Source organism: Mauremys reevesii, linkage group 8, assembly GCF_016161935.1.
Source record: "Mauremys reevesii isolate NIE-2019 linkage group 8, ASM1616193v1, whole genome shotgun sequence".
Taxonomy (NCBI): Eukaryota; Metazoa; Chordata; order Testudines; family Geoemydidae; genus Mauremys; species Mauremys reevesii.
In genome coordinates, this window is record NC_052630.1 from 54,971,999 (window position 1) to 54,998,308 (window position 26,310).

At 44.2% G+C, this 26,310-nt stretch overlaps 1 protein-coding gene across 4 annotated transcripts in view; it reads left to right on the top strand.

Annotated features, from left to right (window-relative positions):
• The first annotated feature begins 16,432 nt into the window (after nt 1–16,432).
• SMG7 (SMG7 nonsense mediated mRNA decay factor) overlaps nt 16,433–26,310 on the top strand; it is a 102,355-nt gene continuing 92,477 nt past the window's right edge. Inside the window, exons 1-3 of one of the 4 annotated variants that reach the window (XM_039483754.1) lie at nt 16,433–16,799; nt 22,184–22,314; nt 23,104–23,205. Coding sequence is in view for 2 of the 4 variants with exons in the window: in XM_039483753.1 (XP_039339687.1) it covers nt 16,771–16,799 (29 nt within the window). In the remaining 2 variants the exon portion in view is untranslated. The remainder of the gene's footprint in view (nt 16,800–22,183; nt 22,315–23,103; nt 23,206–26,310) is intronic. The other 3 variants (XM_039483756.1, XM_039483753.1, XM_039483758.1) reach the window with 3 other exon arrangements.

A 26,310-nucleotide genomic window follows, 5' to 3' on the forward strand; every position in this document is an offset into this window, starting at 1 on the left:
ACGCATTGCTGCCAATGGCTGTAGCTGGCATCACCAGGGCACAAGGAAACCTTCCACTTTATCTTTCCTGTCACCTTGCCCTCTACATTGGCAGCCAGCTCTGTGCCACTGGATGATGATTCTCCCACAGCCAGCTATTATTATTAATATTTGCATTACAGTAGTGTCTAGAGACCCTCTATTGACAGTCCCAGTCCCATTGTGCTAAGCACCATGCACACTCATAGTAAGAAAAACACCTCTGCCCTGAAGAGCTCACAGGCTAAATAGGCAAGACAGACAGGGTGGGTAGGAGAAAGGAAGGATTATTATCCCCATTTTATAGATGAGGAAATGGGGTATAGAGAGATTGCATGAGCTGCCCAAGATCACATAAGAAGTGTGGCCACACTGGGAAATGAGCACAGATCTTGTAAATCCTCAAACTCCAGCTCCCCTCTCCTAGTGAATTATCCCCTCCATGCAGGGCCGGCTCCAGACCCCAGCGTGCCAAGCGTGCGCTTGGGGTGGCATTTTGCTGGCAGGGCGGCAGGCGGCTCCGGTGGACCTTCCGCAGTCATGACTGCGGAAGGTCCGCCGGAGCCGCCTGCCGCCCTCCCAGCGCACCCTCCGCAGGCGCGCCTGCAAGACGTCCCTCCGGCAGCGCGCCCCCTGCGGCATGCCGCCCTGCTTGGGGAGGCCAAATTACTAGAGCCGCCCCTGCCTCCATGCTTCAGGGCTTTGGATCAAACCCTGACTGAATCAGTTCATAGCTTCAGAATAAACCTTAAAACTGAATTCACAGAGCAGTTTGGCTTTGTATAGAATGGTCTAATTCTGTGCCCATGATTCACAGCCAAGGTATGTATGTGGGGATGTGTTCTGATTTCTTCCTTCCCTTTCCAGTGTGACAGTATGAGAATGTCAGACAATGCAAGGGTGGGGGATGCCCAAGAAGAAAGCAGGAGAGACAAGAATGAGAGCGGGGGAGTGTGTGAGAGAGAGAGCGAAGTTGCTATTCACAAGTCTGTGTCTCACTTTCACATTGTCAACTCAATTGTGGTGGGTGGGAGGAGGGAAGACCTTTCCCCTTATGACATTTAAATTGAGAGAAATTGGATTCCTTGGTGTATAGAGCTAATAAATAAGGGATTTCCGCTGTTTACAGAACCCCAGCAACCAGCTCTCCTCCCCTAGTGAATTTTGCAATGCAACATTCCAAAGTTTAAAAACCTCTGCCACTTGTACATCCTTAAAAATGAAGGAGCCACTTGCTCTGGGAGACATCTAGAATGATACCCACTGGTTCCAACAAGATAGGGAGTAGGAGCAGGTTCTGTGTTTACACTGTTTTTTTGAGCTGTGTTGTTAATACACCTAACAAAGCAAAGGCCTATAAATCCAGTCCATAGAGAATAAGGCACTGGGCTGCAAAAACATAACTGTTTAGGATGTCCGATTTAATGAGTATGAGTGTAACAAGATTCAACAATTGCTAAAGGAGTAGCCATGTGTCAGAGCAACCTGGGGACCACATCAAGCAAATATCAGAGCGTAACTTGGACAGGTTTTGGTCTCTGCTATCGCCCCCTTACACTCCTTCAGTAGCCATAAAGCGGGAAGAGAGGGCCCTCAGGGAATTGTCTAGAGCAGAGGCAGTGTAGGGCTGGCAAAATGCATCCTCGTGCTGGTACCTCGTATTCCCCATCATAAGGGTGTGCTGGGGCAGAAGGGGACATGTGAGAGTCCTGGATGGGCAGAGGGTGTGCATCTTCCTCCCCAAGGCTGCACTGTGGATACAGTGCAGAATCTGGCCTATTTTTCCCATTCTCCTCAGTCCAGATGAGTTCAGAATGTTTTCCATCATTGAATGAAAAGATTTGCTGCTATTTCTGTTTACAATACATCATTTTAAAGTAGCTCTCAGTAAGCATAAATTTGCAAATCCATGCACCCTATGTATACAGAGCACAGGCCTCTTTTGAAATGATGGGTCTAAATTAGCTGTTACCACTCAAGAAAGAGATCTTGGAGTCATTGTGGAAAGTTCTCTGAAAACATTTGCTCAATGTGCAGCGGCAGTCAAAAAAGCGAACAGAATGTTGGGAATCATTAGGAAAGGGATAGATAATAAGACATAAACTATCATAATGCCACCATATAAACCCATGGTATGCCCACACCTTGAATACTGCATGCAGTTCTGCTCACCCCATCTCCAAAAAAAAATTCAATTAGAATTGGAAAAGGTACAGATAGGGTGAACAGACAGCAAATGTGAAAAATCAGGACAGGGGGTGGAGGGTAATAGGAGCCTATATAAGAAAAAGACCCAAAAATCGGGACTGTCCCTATAAAATCGGGACATCTGGTCACCGTAGGTACAGAGGAGGGCAACAAAATGATTAGGGGTATGGAATAGCTCCATATGAGGCGAGATTAAAAAGACTGGGACTTTTCGGCTTAGAAAAGAGACAACTAAGGGGGGTTATAATAGAGGTCTATAAAATTGTGAATGGTGTGGAGAAAGTGAATGGGGAAGTGTTATCTACCCTTTCACAGAACACAAGAATCAGGGATCACCCAGTGAAATTAACAGGCAATAGATTTACAGCAAACATGAGGAAGTAGCACATCACACAATATGCAGTCAACCTGTGGAACTCTTTGCCCAGGGATGTTGTGAAAGCCAGAAGTATAACTGGGTTCAAAAAAGAATTAGATCAGTTCGTAGAGGATAGGTTCATCAATAGCTATTAGCCAAGATGGTCAGGGAAGCAACCCCATCCTCTGGGTGTCCCTAAACCTCTGACTGGCAGAAGCTGGGAGTGAACAACAGGAGATGGATCACTTGATAATTGCCTGTTCTGTTAATTACTTCTGAAGCATCCGGCACTGGCCACTGGCAGAAGACAGGACACGGGGCTAGATGGACCATTGATCTGACCCAATATGGCCAGTCTTATGTTCTAAATCTTTTAACCCTGTTCAGATATCGAGCATAACTTTAATTTTCCCCTGCCCTCTATAGAAGCTGCAACTCCTGAAGTAGCATAACCCCAGGGACTAAAAAGCTTAACATGAGCAGGAAACAAACACCTAAGATTACTTCTAAGCTAAGTGGTCATTAGCCACTGCCTGCAAGAGCCTGGCTATTGACAGCTAACCCTCTATAAAGCATTGACAAAGAACAGTCACCAATCCCTTAGTCTGAGCTGGATCATGGGCAGCTGGATCGTGCTGTGCTGGTGAACAGTGATGGATTGACAGCCCTGGAAAATGAAGTGTTGCATGGCCCCAGAACAGGCAGAACCAAGGAGCAGCAGGGTAGGCAGAGACTCTGGAACGAGGCTTCCATCCTGAGCAGGAGAACCACCTCTACCCTGTCACTCCTTGCCCTCTGCTCAGACTGTCAGCAGAGGGGCCACTTTGCACTGAATTGGATGGTGGCTGGTGGCAGGTGGAAACAGCTGCAGCTGAACTTGCTTTAGAGCCAGACACAGCTGTCTGTGAACATAATCAGGTGTCGGACAGGGACACGACACTGGCAGCCGGCTGGCTTGTTTGGAACAGAGCAATCACTTTCAAAGGCCACAGGCCAAACAAAGCCACCTTCAGCAAGGCGGGAACTAAAGAACTGGATGAAAGTTTTAATTTAAAAAAAAATGACCAAAAAATACTTCTTCACAAAATGTACAGTCAAACTGTGGGACTCATTGCCAGGAGATGTTGTGAAGGCCATAAGTATAAGTGGGTTCAAAAGAAAAATTAGATAAGTTCATGGAGAATAGGGTCATGAATGGCTATTAGCCAAGATGGTCAGTGATGCCACCTCATGTTCTGGTTGTCCCTAAACCTACAACTGCCAGAAGCTGGGGGTGGACGATGGAATGGATCACTAAAAAATTTCCCTGTTCTGTTCGTTTCCTCTGAAGCATCCAGCATTGGCCACTGTTAGGAAACAGTATATTGGCCAAATCAGGGCTGGGCAAACTTTTTGGCCCGAGGGCCACATCTGGGTATGGAAATTGTATGGTGGGCCATGAACGCTCACAAAATTGGGTGTTGAGGTGCTGCTGGTGGGGGTGAGGGCTCCGGCTGGTGGTGTGGGCTCTGGGGTGGGGGTGGGGATGAGGGGTTGGAGGTACAGGAGGGTGCTTCGGGCTGGGACCGAGGGATTTGGAGGGCAGGAGGGGGATCAGGGATGGGGCAGGGGGTTGGAGCGTGGCAGGAGGCTCAGGGGTGCAGGCGCCAGGCAGCACTTACCCCAAGGAGCTCCCAGAAGCAGTGGCGTGTCCCTCCTCCGGCTCCTACACAGAGGTGCAGCCAGGCAGCTCTACATCCTGTCCCGTCTGCAGGCATAGCTCCTGCAGCTCCCGTTGGCCATGGTTCCCGGCCAATAGGAGCTGCAGGGGTGCTGCTTGGGGCAGGAGCAGCGTGTGGAGCCCCTTGGCTGCCCCTGCACGTAGGAGCCAGAGGGGGGACATGCTGCTGCTTCCGGGAGCCATGCAGAGCCATGGCACAGGCAGAGCAGGGCAAGCCCCCAACCCTACTCCCTGGCTGGAGCACTGGAGTGGCGCAAGCCCCAGACTCCACTCCCGGGCAGGAGCTTGAGGGCTGGATTAAAACATCTGAAGGGCCGGATGCAGCCCCCCAGGCCATAGTATGCCTACCCCTGGGCTAGATGGACCATTGGTCTGACCCAGTATTGCCATTCTTATGTTCTGATCCCATTAAGTCAATGGCAAAACTCCCATGGGCTTCAGTAGGGTCAGGATTTCAGCCAGGGTCTTATATTAAAACATGGAATTATTTCTTTTTGAGATGGTCTCTACTACATTTGTTCAAGTCCATATGGGGTCTGGGGCTGGCTTTCCAGGACATTCCAAGGAGCAAGAGCAGCCTACTTATAGATTTCCCATTATGCCTATATTCAGCAGCTGAAAGTTGGCTCACAAACTTAATTATTTATTTAAGTATCTTCACAGATCTAATTCTATCTTCATTAGGGATTATATGAGGTTATATAACCCATTGCCCAGCCTTACTAGATTTATAAGTCTACATAGTAATAACCTGAGCTATGTTTTTGGGCACTGAGATATATAGACTGAAGGAAATAACAAGCCAACTAGGTGTGGCTAGCTGAGGTAACTAGGTATAATACCTTTCACTTCTAGAGCTCTGGTTCTAATTCAGTTCAGGTTGGTGATGACTGAAAGACATCACCTTCTGCAGGCTGGTGGGTGGCCTGTGTGAAATGTGTTAGTGCACTCCATACAGCTTCTTCCTCATGTACACATCACAAATGGCTCCATTAATGATTGTTTCAGCAAAGGGGCAAAGCACTAACTAGCACAAGAGACTAAACGGTCATTCTTCCAGCTCCGGTGAAGGTCCCTCCAGCTCAGCGCTGGAAAATGTTAATGGGCTATATTCATGGAAAACTTGCATTGTCACTGCCTGTGTTATGTACCTGGTCAGTGGAGTCCAGTCTGAGAGGAAAGCTTGTCCAGCGGTTAGGGTGCTTGCTTGGGAGACCCGCGTTTCAATTTGTGGCTCCACCACAGACTTCCTGTGGAGCTCACTTAGTCTCTCTGGGCCTCAGTTCAGTTGGGGATAATAGCACTGCTCTACCTCACAGGGGTGTGGTGACATTAAATATTGTAAGGTAATGGAGGTCTATATATGTACCTTCTAGGGATGGTCTCTAGAGGTGTAAAGCTGGCCCCTTTCAATGGCACTAAATACAGCAAATAGCAAAGAAAGAGCTAAGGCAAAATTGGAGCAAACTTTTTTCTAACATTTTCTTTGAAAATTGGGGCAAATACTTTCTTGGTGTTTACGGCTTCCTCTGAAATGGGGGTAGGTGGGAGTCTGCAGTGCGGACCTCTCAGCATCTCCAAGCTGTGGTAAATGTATATGATCCAGGAAAGAATTAATCATCTAGTACAAAACTTCTAAGTGTGAGGAACATAGCACTTGTGAAAATCTTTTGACTGTTTTGCTTCTCCTCTCAATTGGATCTCTGACTGTGACACAGTTACTGTAATATCAAATTTTATGCACGCACCTCAGAAGCTTTTTTTGTTTGTTTGGGCAGCATGGGAGGAGTGCGTGTTCTGGCATCATGCTCATAATGCCTTTGGGTTGTCACTTTCAAGGCCACAGCTCTGCACGGAGTTTGTAAAATAGCTGAATTGTTTCCAATAACCTGCCTTATATTTTAAGAAGCTGCTTCCTTGCCCCAAATTCATTTCTAAGCTGCTGCAAGGAATTATTCTTATTGAGCACCAACACTGGGCTTGGTGCTGTAGCTGTACTGAACATTATGGAAGATCTGGTCCTTAGTTTCCAGTTTGCACTTAAAGAAGGGATTCAGCCTTTGTTTTATGTGAAAAATACAGCATCTCCTCCCCAAATCTGTAGCATTTATTTCTGAGTACAGAATGGATTTTCTGAGATTTTACAAGTCGTTCTATTAATTAGTCTGAATTGTAATTAATTAAAAGCTGGGCACTTTAAGAAATGTAGTACCTGTTTCAGAGTTTTGGTTGTGGGCTGTGTTTTTGTTGTTTTGTTTTTCGATTTTTGTCCTGAATGGTCTTAACAAGTGAATAATGCAGACACTTCACACTTTCCATATAGTTAAATTTAATTGAAATCTTGTGCATCTAATTTCTCTTTATACATCCTATGCAGAAGACTATTAAAATCAGTTTAATCTAATCTCGGACCACAAACTAAAATGAGTTAATCATAATTGTATGGTTATTGCATGGGATCACGACACACAGAGTTAAGGCTATTTGGATGCCTTAACTGTGCATTTCTTACTTTAACATATTTAGATTTAAGTGTAACTTTAACTCTGGGTTTATAATTCTTGATTTTTGAGATAACTACAACATCCCTGGAATGGTTAGTTTGTTTGTCTGGTTTTTTTTTACCCTTTAGTTACAGATATGTACTCTCAATCCATCATATTCTGTCTAGGAATGGGAGAAATACTCACTGCTTCAAAGATCTCACAGTCAAAAAAGATTAGGTAGCTTACTGAGAAGAAGGTTAGTCCAATGGCTAGGCTATTATGGGAAAACACTGGGAGAAGGAGCGGGGGAACCTTTGGAAAATGTTAGGATGCCACAATGTACATAGGACACCCCCAGATAAATTAAGGATGGAGGGGTAGTGTTAGAGAGGAAGAATAGCCTTGTGGTTAGGGCACTAACGTGGTACGTGAGCGGCCCGGGGTCAGTTCCCTGCTCTCAGTAGTGTGACCTTAAGCAAGTATCTCAGTCTGTCTGTGCTTTAGGTCCACCTATACAATGAGGAGACCAGCCCTTTGTTATCTGAGAGGGACGGTATGAGAATAAATACATCTCATCTTGTGAGGAGCTCAGCTACTATGGTAATAGGGGCCATATAAACACCCAAAATAGATTATGGCTCCAGATGATGTCAGCACTGCACTCCCTGCCACTTGGCTGATGCATTCCCTTGAGCTGTGGGTATAGAGGAGGTGTAGGTTGTTGTGTACCCGGGTTCAAAGAGCATCTGGACTCTCTTGCTCAGCTGTGGAGTAAATCCTTTCAAGCTCTCTTCAATTAATACAACTCTTTCTATTGAGCAGGCTCTCTGTGGGGTGAGCTGGCCAAGGGTCTGTTTCCCTACTGTTCACTGGAGTGTGGTGGGGGGAGGTATGTTTCTCTGGGGAGCAAAGAAATACTCCATAGAGATAAACGAGGAGTACTTGTGGCACCTTGGAGACTAACAAATTTATTTGGGCATAAGCTTTCTTGGGCTAAAGCCCACTTCATCAGATGCATGCAGTGGAAAATACAGTAGGAAGATATATATATATATACAGAGAACATGAAAAAATGGGTGTTGCCATATCAACTCTAATGAGACCAATTAAGGTGGGCTATTATCAGCAGGAGAAAAAACTTTTGTAGTGATAATCAGGATGGCCCATTTCCAACAGTTGACAAGAAGGTGCGAGTAACAGTAGAGGGGGGAATTAGCATGGGGAAATAGTTTTTACTTTGTGTAATGACCCATCCACTCCCAGTCCTTATTCAAGCCTAATTTAATGGTGTCCAGTTTGCAAATTAATTCCAGTTCTGCAGTTTCTCATTGGAGTCTGTTTTTGAAGTTTTTTTGTTAAAGAATTGTGACTTTTAGGTCTGCATCTGATGAAGTGGGCTTTAGCCCATGAAAGCTTATGCCCAAATAAAGTTGTTAGTCTCTAAGGTGCCACAAGTACTCCTCATTCTTTTTGCTGATACAGACTAACACGGCTACCACTCTGAAACCTGTCTCTAGAGAGATAGTCACTTTGGGAAAGCAAATTTGACCCAACTGTATGCAGTTTATTTGAGGATGTGGGGTGGGGCAGGTTGAGATTATCAGTGAAAAGTTTCCCTTCTCCTTTCTTTTTCCTTCCAAGGGGCACCCATGAGGAGAGGGGGCAAAAAGGGTGGATATGAATCAAGGCTTAGCTGATGGCACCATAGACGAAACTGTGGTTCTTTCCACTGCCACTGAAGGTGAAATTCGACTCTCAGGCAGTCTAAAAGGAAGTGATTTTAACTCATTTTGCTGATGATAATCCACTGTCCTAATCAGTGCTTTTGACATGTCATTGAAACCCCTGTTATTCAGATGGCACCCGCTACATTTTAGTAGCACAGCAAGTTGATGAACCAATAGAGGATAAAAGTACTAAATACTTCACACTCCAGAAGATTCAAGGATCTTAAATATAATCCTGCACAAAAAGACATTTCAAATTAAGCCTTCAGTAAGCGACACAACTAGCTTTACTTGAAAATCCACAGGTCCATTTTCCTCCCGATATGACAGTCAGCAAAGTATAAGCAACTAGTTTTACTATAGCAGAGTCTCTCTCAGCATTTTTTGGCTTTGGGGTGGATCTTGAATCTCATCTGACTCAAACAAGACTAAACAAGACAGCCATGCCCTCCCATCCTGCAATTGACACTCCTTGCATTGTTTATATAGGTACGTGATGTGAGGCGACAAGTCCTGCTCCCTCCAGGCACTGCACATGCTAACTGAGAGGACTCACTTTCTTCTGCAGAAGATGACAATGAAGAAAAGCAGAACAACTTCTTATGAATAGGTGGAAAATGAGCTGTCCCACCCAGAGCAGAATGCCCAAACTCAAGCTCTGATTTTGATAAGTTTCCTTTTAACATCCACATGCAAAAGCAGAGAGGGCCGGCTTGCAGTTATGAAGGCTCGTGTATTTGTGCACATATATCACATTCAACTCACGCAAGTGCTAGCAGTCAGAGAAAATCCGTGCTCTGGTTAGTTAAAGGTTGAAACCAATGCTAAACTTGGATTACAAAAAATAAAAATTGGTGCATTGCAGCCATCTTTTCTTTTAAAGCACTACTGCTGAAGTTATCCACGGGACAGTGTGAGCTCAGGGATGAAACATAAGGCAGCTCAAATGTCAAGGTGCCATTTTAAATGTAATGTAAATGTTTACATTAAATATGCAGTGTGGTTGTGTCATTCTTTTAGGCCTCAAATAAGGAGGCAGCTTACCTGAAGGGGGCTCAACCACAGTAAACAGCTATAGCCACGACCTCAGGAGAGAGGAGGTGCCAAAAAGAGGGAAAGGTGGAAAGTTGTTAATCTATTTGATCACAGTTAGGAAAGGAAGAGCCCCTACAGAAACAGCATTGGCCGTATCCATAGACAAGAGGAAGGGCCAAAAGAAACTGAGCGCAGATAATTAAAGGGGATGAATGACACAGGAGAGGTGTCAAAGGAACCAGAACACTGAGCAGAGGACTCCAGATGCTGTCCCACTGCTCCAAAGTATTGTCAAGGGCACATCAGTGGATGCTGCGCAATGGAACTCTGCCTGGATGCGTGTGCATATGAGCACTAGGAATATAGCCTCACAATCACAGAGAGCCTTCCCATCTATTTTCCTCCTCCTGCCTGTTTGAATCCAGCGATGGGGGGCAGCGCCCACCCGGAGAATAAAGGGCCCACCCCTTCAGGTGAACAGAGGAGCCGCAGAACCCAGGAAACAAATTAATAATAGCAGGGGACAAAACATGAAAACACAGGGCTGGGGCTGCAGGTGACAGGGTCAAAACAAAAGATCCAGAAGGTGGACGTCAAGCACAGAACCCCAGACAACACTCTTTGCCCTTAAAAGGAGTCCAAAGAGTCAATGGTTGTCACTCAGAGGAACTCTGTCTGAATGCATGTGCATGTGAGTACTAGGAGTATGACTGCACAGCTGCAAAAAGCCTCCCCTTTGAGCATCCTCCTTCTAGATAACAGTTCTGGAGACTGAAGTCCTCTATTTATCCCTAGGACAGGGACTGCCAGGCAAGAGCAATGCAAATTTCAACTCTGCACTGGAGGGATTATGCCACCTGCAACTGGACTGACACAACCAAACTCATGTCCGACATCCTGAAAGGCCACTGTTTCCACACACAGGCCACACTTAAAGCAGCTAAATTAACACGTTTTTTTCCTTAACACATTTTAGCCTGAAACACTTTAAAAGGGTAAGGGACTCGTTTTCAAAACATCATCTCTAGTTTTGCTCTGACTCACGTGTGCATGCAAAAATCTCAGAATTTGCATATGCAAAGAGCATCTGTGTGTGATTGGCCCCAAATTGTATCAGCTTCATCCCCTCAGGTAGCCCCTGCACTACTAAACTCAGTGGCAGTTTTGTCTACATAAAGACAGGTTCAGGCATAAAATGAATACTGAAGTAGAATACTGAATTCATAGGTAGTTTTTATATACTGACATAATTAAGTATTATACAAAACAATCACACATCTGAGAAATAATAATAATAATAATAATAATAATAATCTCTTACTATCCATTGAGCCATTCCACTGTGAAGGCCTGAGTCTCGGTGAACTCCATTTCTGCAGGAGAAACTGGGTCAGAGTGGGATTTAGGTTGAGTCTTAAGAAACCCTTATGCTCCCTATATTTTGGGGCTGTGCAGACGATTCTGTCTTGCCCTGGAGTAAGTTGGAGCAGCTTTTGGTTCCTGTAGTGACATTATGCAACAACTGTTCAGTTATGATTAATGCATTGTAGAGTGTAGTCTCAGATTAGATTAAACTGCTTTGAAAGACATAGTAGTGGTTGGTTGGTTTGTTTTGGGGGGTGGAGTTGGTTTTGTGTGTGTGTGTTTTTTGTTTTTGTTTTCCCTTCTCTCTCCTTAATGGTATCACTACAGAGCGGAGTTAAGGTTGTTTGGATGCCTTAGCTTTGTATTTCCATATGTTTAACTCTTTTATGTTTAACTATGAATTTCCTGGGTTTGTAATGAGTGAAGTTGGGATAATAACATTCATGTGATTGTCATGTTCTTTTACTCGTAAATTACTGATATGTACTCTCAGCCATAACTTGTTTTTATCATAGTTTTAATTCTTAATGAAGCTCAGGAGTAACCCTTTTAAAAAACTTTCCTTGTCCTGTTTAACTGTAACTGCGTTTTCTGATCTAATCTACAAGTTGATTCTTTTGAATGCTTACTTCGTTACACCTTTTAGCTCTGGATTTCACTTCTCCAAATACTTCCCTTTGAATAATTTGTCTTTGTTACTTTTATATCTAAAAGTTACCTTTTCAGGTCCCAGACTAAGAATGTTAGCCTCTCTAGATCTCCCATACTGCAATAGAAAAATCAGGATCTCCCCTCTCATCTAGCCATAAAGAAAGGGAGAATGGTTATGACCACTCACCCCAATCTTTCCACTACCTGCTTGAGCAGTTGTTCTCAAACTTTTGTACTGGAGACCCCTTTTCACATAGCAACCCTCTGAGTTTCACATAGCAACCCTCTTATAAATTAAAAACACCTTTTTATATATTTAACACCATTATAAATTCTGGAGGCAAAGCAGGGTTTAGGGTGGAGGCTGACAGCTCGTGACCTCCCATGTAATAACCTCGCAACTCCCTGAGGGATCCCGACCCCCAGTTTGAGAACGCCTGTGCTTGATGGTCATGACCTCCTCATTGAAACCCAATGTTCTAAAGGATTTGCCATTTTTCAGATATATTCTTACACTTACACTGTGATTTTCTGTGTACTGGGGTTTGGGCCCTACCACTTTGTGCTCTCCTTTGTAATGCATGTGCCCTCCTATAAACATCCTCCATCCAAGCATCTCAAAGCATGTCATAAATATTTGCAAATTTAGCCCCCAAATAGCTCCAGGCTGGGTTGGTTCAGACAATTCTACCAAGCCCACAGTTGCAGGGCCGGCTCTACTGTTTTCACCGTCCCAAGCAGTGTGCCAAATTGCCATCGCAGACGGCGGGGGCAGTCCGTGTGCCATTAGGGCGGCTCGCGCATTTCCGCGGCGGCGGCAATTTGGTGGCAGCTTCTGTCTTCAGCCAGAAGACAGAAGCTGTGCTGCCATGGACAGCTGAACATAGAAGCTGCTGCTGAATTGCCACCACCGCAGAAACGCACGTGCCGCCCTAATGGCACACGGACTGCCCCTGCCATCCGCAGCGGCAATTCGGCGCGCTGCTTGGGGGCAAAAACACACGGACTGCCACCCCTTGCAGATTGCTGCCCCAAGCACCTGCTTGGAATTCTGGTGCCTGGAGCCAGCCCTGCACAGTTGCATGGAGCCTCCCTGAGTCAAGAGGGTGCCATGTGACAGGTCAAAATGCTAGCATAAGCTTTACAGCTGTGTTCCAGTGCACATAGAGTGGCATGCAAGCTGCTTTGTGCTGATTCAGAGCTTTGTGGAGATCTTTGATCTGCCAAAGGAGTTGGGATGTTCCCTGGTTGATGTAGCCTTTGCTGGGACACATCCCAGGTTTCTCTCCTCTCATTCTGTTAGGCTTTAAAACAAAAGAAAAACCAAATAAACATTGTAATGATTATAGAAGGAGTATCACAGAGATTCTTGCTACATCTAGCAGAGTTACCATGTTATAAGGAAGTCCTATGAAAGGAATAGCTTATTTTATACCATAGTATCTGGCCAAGAATTCCAAATATTTTGGAAAGACTTCATTTTTTTCCCCAGAGTATATAGCTGATCTGCGCTGGTGGCACAATGTGAAACTTCTGAAATCTATATATGTGCCATTGGGGGCTTCTTCTGATTTTCATTGTCATGTGATGAATAATAGTACAGAAGAGAGAAAATCATACATAAGAATTTCTGTTTGTGATAAGAAGAAAAATCATCTTCAGCAAGATTACACAAGAGGACTATCCATGCATCCAGAGGAAAATTGTCATGTATCTTTCCCCAGCATTTTTGTAGCTTTACATTATACTGTGGAATTATGTATGACTATAATTATTATATGCTTTCTGCTATCTTTTAAATCTATTTATCCATCTCCTCTCATTCTGCTTAACACTTTTTTCCTATCTCCACAAACACACAGACCAGATCTGAATACATTCTCTAGTGCCTCCTGCTTTCCTTAGCTAGCATAACAGAGAAGACTGGGACACAAAGGTTGCAACTGAATTTTGGTCCCCTTGTAACTTGACACCAGCTCTGCTTGTGCCACCCCTGGCCCCATGAGGTGGATAAGTGTTGTTATTTGGGTTAGTCAGAACCTGTGATTCCAATTCAGTGGGAAATTCCAAATGTTTTTAAAAAATCTTTAGCCTCAGAACAAAAAATCAAAATGTTGACATTTCTCATGGAATGGGAATGCCAACATTTTTTTGAGAAAAAAAATGAAATAATTTGTTTTGACCTTTTAAAAACATTTCCCAGGATCTCAAGGCTGCCTGGTTCCCCAGCTGCCCCCTAGTAAGCTACTGGCCTGCTAAGGTCAAAGGCTCCCTGAATGCCTGGCTAACTGACTGCTCCTCACAGGGCTGCCCAGGGAGGGGGCAAGTGGGGCAATTTGCCCCAGGCCCCGAGCCCTGCAGGGGCCCCCACGAGAATATAGTATTTTATAGTATTGCAACTTTTTTTTATGGAAGGGGCCCCAAAAATTGCTTTGCCCCAGGCCCCCTGAATCCTCTGGGTAGCCCTGACTCCTCAGCCACCAGGTGGGTAATCAGGAAGCCAGGGATTCTCGGGCATAGAGCAGCCCACCAGATGAGAGCCAAGGAGTTAGCCAGTCCCAGGAGCCAGGAATCCCTGTCCAGTGGTGGCTCCAGGCACCAGCGCTCCAAGGATCCCATAGAGGAAGAAAATGGGTCCACAGTAGCAATGGAGGTGATGGAAGAAATGTAATGCCAACAGATCCTGGTCGTCAGTGGGCAGGATTGAACCTGGGACCTCAGTGCATAAGCCTCTACTGCATGAACTAAAAGCCAACTGCTCCTGTAAAGCAGATGCTTTAATCCCAAAGTGGTTTCAGTGCCACTAGAGGGGACAGAACACCACCCTCAGGAGGTGTGTGGGATACAGAAACACTTGTAATTTTTTTTTTTTTTTTTTTGCATTTCTGTGGCATCATCTGGCCAGGGATCTCAAAGTTCTTTAGAAACACAAACCTGCCTGGCAATGGCAGGTAGTGTTTTTATCCCCAAATTACAGATTGAGAAATTGAGGGACAGGAGATTAAGTGACCTGCCAAAGGTTGCACAGTTTTTTACCTTAAATTACTAATACATTCTTTTATTCTTAACTCCATTTTAACCTTTTTTTTTTTTGTATGGAACTAGAAACCAAGCCCCCTGCTGTCCAAGGCCAGACCCTAAGGGCCAGATTTTCAAAACAGGTCTGCTCCTATTCAGGCACACAAATAAGTAGCCAGATTTTCCAAAGAGCTCAGCATACCAAACACCCTAAGTGCTCAAAAATCATAAATTGGGCCCCAAACAATCATGATATTCTCTTTAAAATCATGAAGGTTATTTTTTTAAATACATTTTGAGTCTCTTTATGTGCGTTCTGATTTTTGAGCCTTTTGGGTTCATGTTTTCATGCTTTTTCTCTGCAACTATGAGTGGAAAGAAAAATTCTTAAAAATAAAAAAGCAGAGATTCTCACACAATCACTGAACTCTAGGACCTGAGGCTTTAAGAAAATCACCAAATATCATGAGATATGTAATGATAATACCAAAAGAGTGAGCAACACTGAGTTGGGGGCTGAACTCTTGGAAATCTGGCTCCTATTATGGGTGCTGATCCATGAAAATCAGGCCCTAATTGCACTACATTGTAATTCCTCACAGAGAAGGAAAAAGACAGTTCACTCTCCCAGTTGGCAAGGAAAGGAAGAGAGAGCCAACAGCAAAGCGTGGGTATGTGTGAGAAAGCTGGGAACTAACTCATCTTCCCAGGGAGGAGACAAAGATAGCACTACAGTGCTGGTGGGTGGGGCGGCGGGTAGAACAAGCCCACACTTCTAATAATGGGGTGGTGGGTAGAAAAATGACAGCAGGAAGAACCAAGCAAACAGCTGGATTAAGGAACTGGAATAGCTCTAGTCCTCAATGAGGCAATAAGAGGTCCTTTCTAGAGCACGTAGGAAAGAAGGGACATGCTTACTCCCCCATACAGGGAGTATCTTGGAAGGAAGCAGGGGCTGCAGTATGGCCTTAGGTGGTTTGGGGTGGTGATGTTTTTTTTAACGTTACTGGCAGGTGGCAGGCAACCTTCCTTATTATTTGGAGTAAGTCTCGCTAAGATTGCATCAATGTATTTTTTTTAGCTCCCTCTTTTGATGAAAGACTTTGAAACGAAGCAGTGAGCATCTCACTCCGAACTGTTTGAAATCACTCTCATTTTAACTGTCACAGCTTGGGGCTATAGGAGCTTCCTGGAATCCTACATGATTAAATCTGTGACACAGCAAAATTGCCTCCTGACGTCAAGGGAAATGGATTGACTGTATTTTAACTTGCTCTCCCCCGCATTGGGAAGGAACCTGCGAACTTTCCCTGGCACAGGCACAGTGGTGAGCGCAGGGTAGCACAGCAGGGCATTTGCACGTTGCTGTAACAACTGCACGAATCTGGGAACAGCCCAGCAATGCCTCTAGTGCCAGATGCTGTGTGATTTCCCCCAAACGACTGTCCTCAGGGCCTGACTCATGAGGGCCCAGCCAGCCCGGCCCCCAGCTGGTGAATCTGGCAGCGCACACGGAGAAGCTGGCGGTGTGGGGACAGGGGTTAGCGAGACGGGGGAGCGGGGTATTGGAGAGTGGTCGCGGTGTAGGGCAGGCAGCCAAGTGGGAGCGGGCGGTGTCAGGAGGAGCATGGGGCGGGGCCAGTTTCGTTGGCTCTATTCCAATCCGGAAGCGCCGCACGCTCGGCGGTTGTTATGGTGATAGTACAGCAACCTCTCGTTGCTATAGCAGCGGCCCAGCCAACGGGTTGGCAGGTTGGCGGCGAGCGCGCGGGGAAGGCTTTGTCTGTAGCGCCGGCAGGAAGTGTGGCCGGGGAGGCGGGGCCGGGCCGGGCCCGGGCCGGAAGTGTGGGGGGAGGCGGACAGCATTGACTGTGAAGCCCGGAGGCTGCTGCTGCCTGCCCCGGCGCGCGGAGGCGGCGGCGGCTCCTTCACGAGCCTGGTCGCCTGAGGCAGGCAGCCGAGGGCTGCGCGGGGCCGGAGCGGGTCTCGCGAGAACGGCCCCTACTCTACGCCCACTCCAGGGCCGGAGGCTCAGCGCGGGGACACCCGGCGGGCAGGAGGAGCCTGGGCCCAGCACAGGAAGATGGCGGCGGCCGGAGGCGGCGGCGGCTCCTGGGCGGCGGAGCGGCCCCGGCTGTGAGACCCGGAGAGGGGGCGGCGGGGACGGGCAGCGAGCGGCGGAGGATGAGCCTGCTGTGTGCGCAGTATCTCCGGTGAGGGGGAGGGGTGAGGTGAGGGTCAGACCTGGCAGCTCGGCCCGGGCGGGGGTGCAAAGGGGGGACGGACCCGGGGGCGAAAGGCGAGTGGGGGGGGCAGAGCCGGGGCTGGCTGTGCGCGTTTGCCAGGGCGAGCGGAGGGAAGGGAGGAAAGGTGTTGGGGGGTGAGAGCATGAGCAAGGGATGCCTAGCAGGAAGGGGGGGGGCTATGGGCAAGGCAAGCAGTGATCTAGGGGAAGGACATGGAGGGGGGAAGGAGTGGCACAGTTGGGGAATACATCGGGTAAAGGGGAGTTTATTGGGAGGAGGTAAGTGCAAAGGAAAGGAGGCTGAGCAGAAAACGAGGGAAGAGTGGAATAGATGGAGGAAGTGGGGGGTAATCTCAGTAGAATACTCTGAGATGTGGGGGAGTAAAGGATATACTGGTGCAGGAGGGAGGAGGAGAGACTTATGTCTGGGAAAGGTGATAGAAAATAGTCATGGGGAGAAAAGAAGATGTGTTGAGAGGATGTGGACTAGATGGCTGGGCCGAGAGGCTATTACTGGGTGAGCAAATTGGTGAAGCGGGGAAGATTGCATGGCAAAGTGACATTAGCTGTAGAGGGAAAGAGAGTTAAGTTATTCAGAGGAGAAATCCAAAGTCCTTCATGGTGGTTGTTAAATATCACATAGGACTTTATGCAAGCCCAAGTATGCTAATGGTGGTATCAAGGCCAAATTCTAATTTGGGCTATTACATTCTTCCTGCCTATGTTCTGCAGTTTCAAATCAATACAGGGCTAAGCCCTAGTTATACTGTGCAGTGTTAAATGGGTGCTACATGTAAAGCAAAATCTGTGTATATATAGTCTGTAAAGTGCTTGGGATTTCTATGCTGTGAAAGGCAGTATAGCAGCAGTTCTCAAATTGTGATCATTGGACCAGTAGTCTGCAGAGCTTTTTATGGTGGCTTGTAGAGTTAAAATGTTTTTGGAACCAAGCAATTTGGGGGGTTAGGAGAAGAGATAAGTCAATGCATTTTTCACAGAAATGCACAATACAGTATTTTGGAGTGGAAAGTACTGGTACATGAGCATTAAGTAAACTTAATTCTTTGCTTGTAATTTAGAAGACCAGTGTAAGTAAAAAAGCCTAGATAATGATGAGCCTTGTGCCAGTAAATATACTAAAAGGAGACGTATCCCTTTTTGAAGAGTCAGGGACTGAAGCAAGAGCCTCTGCAAGAGGTGATGAGATGCAGTTAATATAATTATTTACTGTTCTAAAAGGCCTTCTATCCAGGGATCTTAAAACACTTCAGCTACCTCCCCCATAATGGCAGTCCCCAAATCCTTTTTCTCTATCTAGTCTTGCATTCCTGGCTGCCTCTCATTCCTCTGGGTTGTCTCCATGCTATCTCAGACTTGTTCTTTTCAAAACAAAACTTTTCTTTCCTCCGTCTCCCTTCTGTTCATAGACATCATCACCATCCTTCATGACTCCCAGGCCTGTAATCTGTGCTGCATTTGATTATTTTCTCCTCCACCCACTGTTGACACATTTTCCTTATTAATATCTCCCAAATGAATCTATCTTATTGATTCCAGTGGTTAAATTCCTATCAATGTACTAGTCATTTTTTTTCTTTTATAACTGAAATCTAGTCCTGACCAGTCTCCCTGCCTCTGAACTCTTTTGCTACCCTCCAGGTCTGTCAAAATTGGTGGTACTAAAGTTATCTTCCTTTCTCTCTGCTCTGACCCATTTCCCCCTTCCCCTTCTGGATAAAAACCAAACTTCCTGGAATCTTTCCATTGGCGTTCTGCATCTTACCACATCAAGTTCAAGATCCTGATAATCTGCAAGACCTTCTATAATTACCTACATCTATTCCCTTTGCTCCTCTCAAATCTTCTATCTTACTGCTCTCTTTCTCTTATTTTGCTTCATCTTTGTACAGTGCCTATCACAATGGGACTGAGTTGTCTAGGTACTAACGCAATACAAACAATAAATAAAATACTTCTGAAAGTATTCTTGTCTTTGACGGGCAAAAACTTACCTTCTTTTCATCAGTATTTCTCACATTCTCTGTCTCCAGAACTCTTCTTTGTCTTTTATGACCTATATAGATTGTTAAAGCAGCAAAGAGTCCTGTGGCACCTTATAGACTAACAGACCTATTGGAGCATGAGCTTTCGTGGGTGAATACCCACTTGGTCGGATGCATCCGACGAAGTGGGTATTCACCCATGAAAGCTCATGCTCCAATACGTCTGTTAGTCTATAAGGTGCCACAGGACTCTTAGTCTGGATCTGTAAAAGCAGCAAACACGGCTACCCCTCTCATATAGATTGTAGGCTTTTTGGGACCCACGGTGTGCACTATCCATGGATGTAAAATGCTACACGTCGTCTGTGGAGCTATTTACATTTTTATAACTTACATATGGAAGAAATTGGGGTACAGAGAGGTCATTTTGGGATAACTGTTGCCCAAGGTCATACAGTACTAGAGCTGAGACTAGAACTCAGGTGTCTTAATGCCCATTCTGCCAGTTCTATGCCTTAGGAAGAAGGCCATCCTTTCTCTTACTGTAGCATAAGAACTCACAATTGGAATCCACTGATGAAGGAATAATTGAATTTAAGGATGTTGTGCATAAGGATAGCTGAACAGGATGGCGATTTGTAAAGGGTGGGGAGTGCTTTGATGTATAAATAAGGCCTTGGAGGGCTTTTGTGAAAATTTTTTGCCTGGTTTTTAGGTTAGATATTCATGTATTATCTATCTTGGAAGACTAATGATTAGAGAAATAGTTAAATGACTTTGAAGGAATCAAGGGAGACTGAAAGATAAACTAATAAGGGAAGGGTTTTTTAGCCAGAATGGTTTAAATTTCTTTCCCTTCCCTCCTTCTCCGCCCCCCCTTAACACATCTAACTTCAGTGAGTGTAGAGTATTTAGGATGAATAACTTTTTTGTTAAAGAATCAGTGTCATTTCAATCAAAATGTAGGATCTGACAAAATAAATATCTGAGACACCTATAGAAGTTTCTAGCAGAACCAGGGAAGATCTAACTTGACAAGCTTGATATTTCTACAAGTGAACCAAGCAGTGAGGGGAGGGAATCCCCTTCAGTCACCTTCATGTGTCATAAAGATGGAAAAAGGGCAAAACCCCAATTTTTAAAATATCCTTTGCAGGTCACCTGTTAAGCTGCATCACCAGATAATTAATTTTACGTAGCTGATTCTCGTGGGTTTCAGTTTCTGTTATCACTGGATTCAGTCTTACTGTATATGCTGTTTCTGTCCCATTTTAGTTTGTCGTCTGGGAGGAATCAGATAGAAACATTAAAACATCAAGGATTTGCATAAAGTCTGGTGAGAGGGACAGGAAAGTAATAGATTGAAACCTTAATTACATGCAGGCCTATGAGACCTCTCTCAAATATCATATTAATGGTTTTCCAAGACTCCCAGTTTGCATGATATTCCCGCTCAGATGAAAATGGTGTGTCTAAAGTATGTCTTATGAATCAAAACAATTTTGATTAGGCTCTCTCTCATTCTCTGTTTACCTGGAAATTCTCAGGTACTCTTACCACAAAGCTAGTTATTAATCTTACAGGAGCAGATTTGTTTATGTTTGAATAGCTCTTGTGTCCTGCTGGCTCTTGCTAGAGGTGGGAGAGACACCTGAAAGGAAAACATCACTAGCAATGGAATTCCCAGTTAGAAGCCACAGAGAACAGTTTCCAGAGTACACTGTCTCTTCCTCCTACCTGAAAACTCTCTGGTGTATTCCTTTTAAAAAGATGATGGTACTGGGGTGGGGGTAGGGGAAGAAGGAGGACAGGTAGTTTAAGTTTGGACAGCCATTACAAGGAACTTAAATTCACCTACTTAATGGAAACATTCTTCTCTGTAATGTGAAAACGTTAATGTTGCTGTTCTCTAATGTTACTCCTTTTAAAAAAAAAATTATAATAATAATCCCAAACCCAGTCTGCCAAAATTTAGTGGGGCTCCAGCTCTGTCTCACTGACCCAATATTAAGCCTGTGCAGTTTACAAACTGACAGGGTAACAAGCCTTGTGGATGAGGGTAGGGGAGCGATAGATATGGCATCTTGACTTGAAGTAAGTCTTTTGATACTGCCTCGCATGACCTGCTCATAAACAAACCAGGGAAATACAACTTAGATGGAGCTAGTATAAGGTGGGTGCATAACTGGTTGGAAAAATGTTCCCAGAGAGTAGTTATCAGTGGTTCACAGTCAAGCCGTAAAGGAATATCGAGTGGGCTCCTGCAGGAATCAGTTCTGGGTCCAGTTCTGTTCAATATCTTCATCTGTGATTTAGATAATGGCACAGAGAATACACTTATAAAGTTTGTGGGTGATACAAAGCTTGTGGGGGGGTTGCAAGTGCTTTGGAGGATAGGATTATAAATCAAAATGATCTGGACAAACTGGAGAAATGGTCTGCAGAAAATAGGATGAAATTCAATAAGGACAAATGCAAAGTACTTCACTTAGGAAGGAACAATAATTGCACACATACAAAAATGAGAAATGACTGCCTAGGAAGGAGTACTGCAGAAAGGGATCTGGGCATCATCTTGGACCACAAGCTAAATCTGAATCAACAATGTAACGCTGTTGCAAGAAAAGCAAACGTCGTCTTGGGATGTATTAGCAGGAGTGTTGTAAGCAAGACATGAGAAGTAATTCTTCCGCTCTATTCCATGCTGATTAGGCCTCACCTGGAGTATTGTGTCCATTTCTGGGCCCCACATTTCAGGAAAGATGTGGAAAATTAGAGAAAGTCCAGAAGAGAGCAACAAAAATGATTAAAGTTCTAGAAAACATGATCTATGAGGGAAGATAGAAAAGATTGGGTTTGTTTAGTCTGGAGAAGAGAAGACTGAGAGGACATAACATTTTTCAAGTATATTAAATTTTGTCACAAGGAGGAGGGAGATAAATTATTCTCGTTAACCTCTGAGGATAGGACAAGAAGCAGTGGGCAGTTTAGGTTGAACATTGGGAAAAACTTCCTAACTATCAGGGTAGTTAAGCGCTGGAATAAATTGCCTAAGGAGGCTGTGGAATCTCCATCATTGGGGATTTTAAGAGCAGGTTAGACAAACACCTGTCAGGGATGGTCTAGATATAATACTTAGTCCTGCCATGAGTGCAGGGGACTGGACTAGATGACCTCTCGAGGTCCAGTCCTATGATTCTATAGGCTTTGATCCCTGAAGACTTAAGCATGTGCTTAACTTTACACCCTGTGAGTAGTCCCATTGACTTCATTGTGATTACTTGGCCCATGTAAAGCTGAGTACATGTGTCTTCATGAGAACAGGGTAATATTTTTTTTCCCCCAACAGCTAGGCCTGTGAACCTACCCACCCGACCTCAGCCTTCAGTGTGGTTCTTGAGGTGTCATGGAGGGTAAACTTTATTACTTGCTGGTGATATGCAAGAAGGAAAGAGCCTGACTTATCTTTCAGGACTCAAGGTGAGTTTGCAAGGCTGTTGTTAAATAATACTTTGAAAAAACCCCATAAAACTAAGCCCACAAATATTAATAAATGGAGCAAACTTGTTATGGGATCGGTGAGAGAATAAAGCTGAAATGCCAGGTCACTTTAAATCATACATAGTGGAACAGTACTTTAATAGAAATCTTAATATAAAATAGAACTTTTACTTCTTGTAAACAACATATTTTTCTTTTGCAAAGGACAAGAATTGAACTGTTAGCTCATTCTTCAAGTTTTCTTTGAGGAAATATATTTTTTATAGCTGACTGGACTTGCATTAGTTTAATTGTTAATTAAATTCTTAGCAATTTGAGGCTAGAACTAACACACATGTATTTCACAAAGGTGTAAACTCTACGTTTTAGCTAAATGTAGCTTTACTCTGGTAGAACTTAGCTATGTTCTACACAAACATAGAAAGAAAGATGATTTAGTTATAACTCTTGTATACCATTGAGTAATTCTGATACTGACAAGTCAACAGTAATGAGGGTTCATATGATTTGTGTAATCTCATGATGAAACTATAGCCTCTTCATGAAAAGTTTGACTACTATTTTTTTTTTTATAATTCACATTGTGTCTCTGTCTTTGTGGACTCATCAATAGCTCCATTACTTCCCTGTATCTGCTGTGTTAATTTCCTCTTGATTGCTCCCTGTCTGTCATTCAGTGCCATATCACTAATATCTCACCTTCGCTGATGCGTAGTTACTCTGGTGGCAATCCATGTCTTGTCAGACTTTATTTCCTATCTCTACTAGATCAGACTACAAGAATTATTTCTTTGAGGCAGCATCTCTCCACCTGTTCCTGGTCCTGCAACCAGCTTGGTGTCCCCACAGCTAATATCTCAGTCTGAGAAGGTCAGTAATAGAAGGGAATGAGTTTTGTGTCACATGAGAGTTAGGAGTGCCTCATCTCTTCTGGTCTTTCCTGCTGAGCATATAGATTGCCTGGCTTCCTGATGGCATGAAGGCCTTCTGGGAGCTCTTGGGACATAGTATGAAGTCCTTAGACGTAGAATTTATTTTGGTCCAGAAGAAAGCCTGTAGGATCTGATACTCTGCAGGCAAGCAGTGTTACCACCCATATGAACAATGGTACCTACAGTGTGCGAGGGCCCTTTTGCTAACTCTAGGTTTAGTTCCTTTTGTAATTAGACAGTCAGTATCGAGTCTCTGAGGAGGCCTTTGAATATTTTTACTCTTGCCTAATCTTAGATGTGTGATCTCAATGGCCAATAAGGTCTTGCCAGACTGGAGCTTCTAGATTCACATCTAAGAATAAACGCCAAGTGCCTCCACCTTTTTGGGGCATAAGCCTTATGCTCAGGCTATGTGGCAGGTGAGGATTGGTAATTATCAAGTAGTCCAAATCCTGATGGAGAACCTTGCACAGATAAATTACAATAACTGCTGAGGAGAGGGGCTTGATTTAGCCCGCTGTGTCAGAAAGTTATCCTGTTGGAATTCAGCATTCACTGTCAGAGTGCTTCAGTGGCTCTCCATCTGCTGGAAAAATTTTAGACATGTTTTGTCAGATCCCTTGAGAGTTGACAGTCAGCAGTATGACTAGTCCAACATCTTCTGCAAATGGGGTAAGATCCAGCTACATGTCTTTGCCAGCAGTGACTGCCAAATATCTCCTGATATACTTCAGGGGCAGGCAGAATCCAGCATCATCAACAGATATTCCCCTCTGGACAAGAGGCAAGGGTTTCCTTCAACCTTGATCCAGAAGATCATCAGAAATTGGATAAGGATGTAACCAAGATGCTGCTGTTAGTCTTGACTTGGGCATGACAATTTTGATATTCTGACATTCTGAAACTATAGTTAAATCCACAAGTCCAGGTTCTCAGTCTACTAGGTATGTTGTCTCAGGGTTGGGATGAGATTGTCCAATGGGATCTCAAGTTGACAGCTTGGTTGATTGCTGGGAGCAGTAGATCAAGTGCTCTGCTGAGGTCCAAAAGTAGGAAACCATTAACAAGGCATACCTACTCAGTTATCTGGAAGACTCTCCTTCAGGACTGCTCAAAAAGTAGACCAGGGTGGCTCTCCATTTTTTCCGTGTATTCCCTCTAATGTGTGAACCACATCTTGTGAACAAAATCTTGTTTTCACAAAGTTCTTGAGTTCCTTTCTTTGAACCTGGGTTAGACTATTTACTGTGTCCTGTCTCTGAAGACAGCATTCCTCGTATCTGTAACATCAGCCTGGAGAATTAGTGAGATATGAGTCCAATGGCTGGATCCTCCTTTTACTGTGTTTATTAAAAGTAGGTCATGCATCTTCACCCCCAAATTACAGTCTAAACTTCCATCTCAATCAGGCCATTAGTCTTCACATTTCCTCTCCCCTTCCCCAAGCCCAAGGATGTCTGGCTCAGCACTTAAGACTCTTTGGAAGCCTAAAGTTATCTATATAGGAACAAATCTATTCCGTAAGTTCTCCAGACTTCTTGTGGCATATGTAGATAAGACCAGGGGTAGGTCCATCTCAGTTTAATGGCTGTTCAAATGGTTCAAACAATGTATATGTCGTTACATGATTATATTAAGTTTCTAGTGATCTGGAAGTTACTGGAGTAAGTTTCCGCAGAATACCTTGGCACTGTATCCGTCACTGAGAAGGTTGCTACTTGGAACTCTCTTACACTGCACTACGCTCTCAGTTTGGGCTTTAGTTCTGATGCCCAGTTTGGAGGAATAATCTTGTCATTAAAGCTATTCAGGAGCAATTTCTGGAAAGTCACTACTGCTTGTCTTTTTTCCCCAGCAGTCAATTAGCTCAGAGGTAGTTAATGGAAAAGTCTCCAAATACATTTAATTTCCCAGCCAAGCCAGGGTAAGCTATGCAGCAACTCCTAGAACCCCCAAAATTTGGCATTAGCTTCTGCAAAGGCTATAGGCCGCAATTAGTTCAAATAGGGTTATTTTTTGCCAGAAAGGCAAGTGTTAGGTCTAACTAGCCAACCTATCCATAATAAGCTTTGTATTAGCAGGTATTTTGATTTACAAGGCAATCCTTGTCTTACTGTTCTAAACATATATAAAAACTGCATACTGACCTGTTGTGTGTGTGTGTGAGAGAGAGAGAGAGAGAGAGTTGCCTTTTGTTTATTTTTCCCCGAGTATAAAATGTATAGCATGGAAGAGTGTGCTAAGGAGTGAGTAGCTAAAGCATAATCACACAACATAAGGACATGCAGTAGTTGGCCACTTCAATTACACATACCCTAAACGTTTCAGTTTTAGAGATTTTTGTAGTCTACAATTTGTATGCCAAAAGTGGCCTTAATCTTGGATTAAACCATATTTGCATCCACTTGTGAAAGACATTATACAGGCAACTGCAAAGTTGAAAGTGTCTCAAAAGCATACAGAAAACTAAATTTATTACTGTGCTTGCTGATGACAGATCTGTACTTGAGCAAAGGTTGGTATACATCAGATTTAGTCAAGATTTATTTAACTCTGGTGTAATAGATTTACAATCTGGGACAGTTTATGGCATCAGGAATAAAAAGCTTAAGAAATTGAGGTTTCAGGCAACAGGAATCGCAAGAGATGTTCATCTGAATTTAGCTGGTGCAGCAGTGTATTCGGTCCAAGTTTTGGCACAACTCTTCAGTCTCAAAAATTTGAATCTATTGTGAAAAGTTTAAGTCCTAAAAGATGGTGACTTGAAGCACTTGCTGATGCCTTTTGAGGTAACTGCTAGCTATTTTGGCAGCATCCACCATGCATGCAGGATTGCTAGTCAGGGCACTAAAGACAAAGACCAAATGTGGGGATGGCCGGTTTGGAACATATTGAGTTAGACTGAAATAACCAGAATTAGTGGTATTTTTTGAGATCAAAACAGGTAAATTTGTGTATGCTTTGAAATTTCATGATGGATTTAATCACTACTGTTAACTGAAGTCTTTCTTTTACGGAGAGGGTTCTTTTATTAGAGACCTGC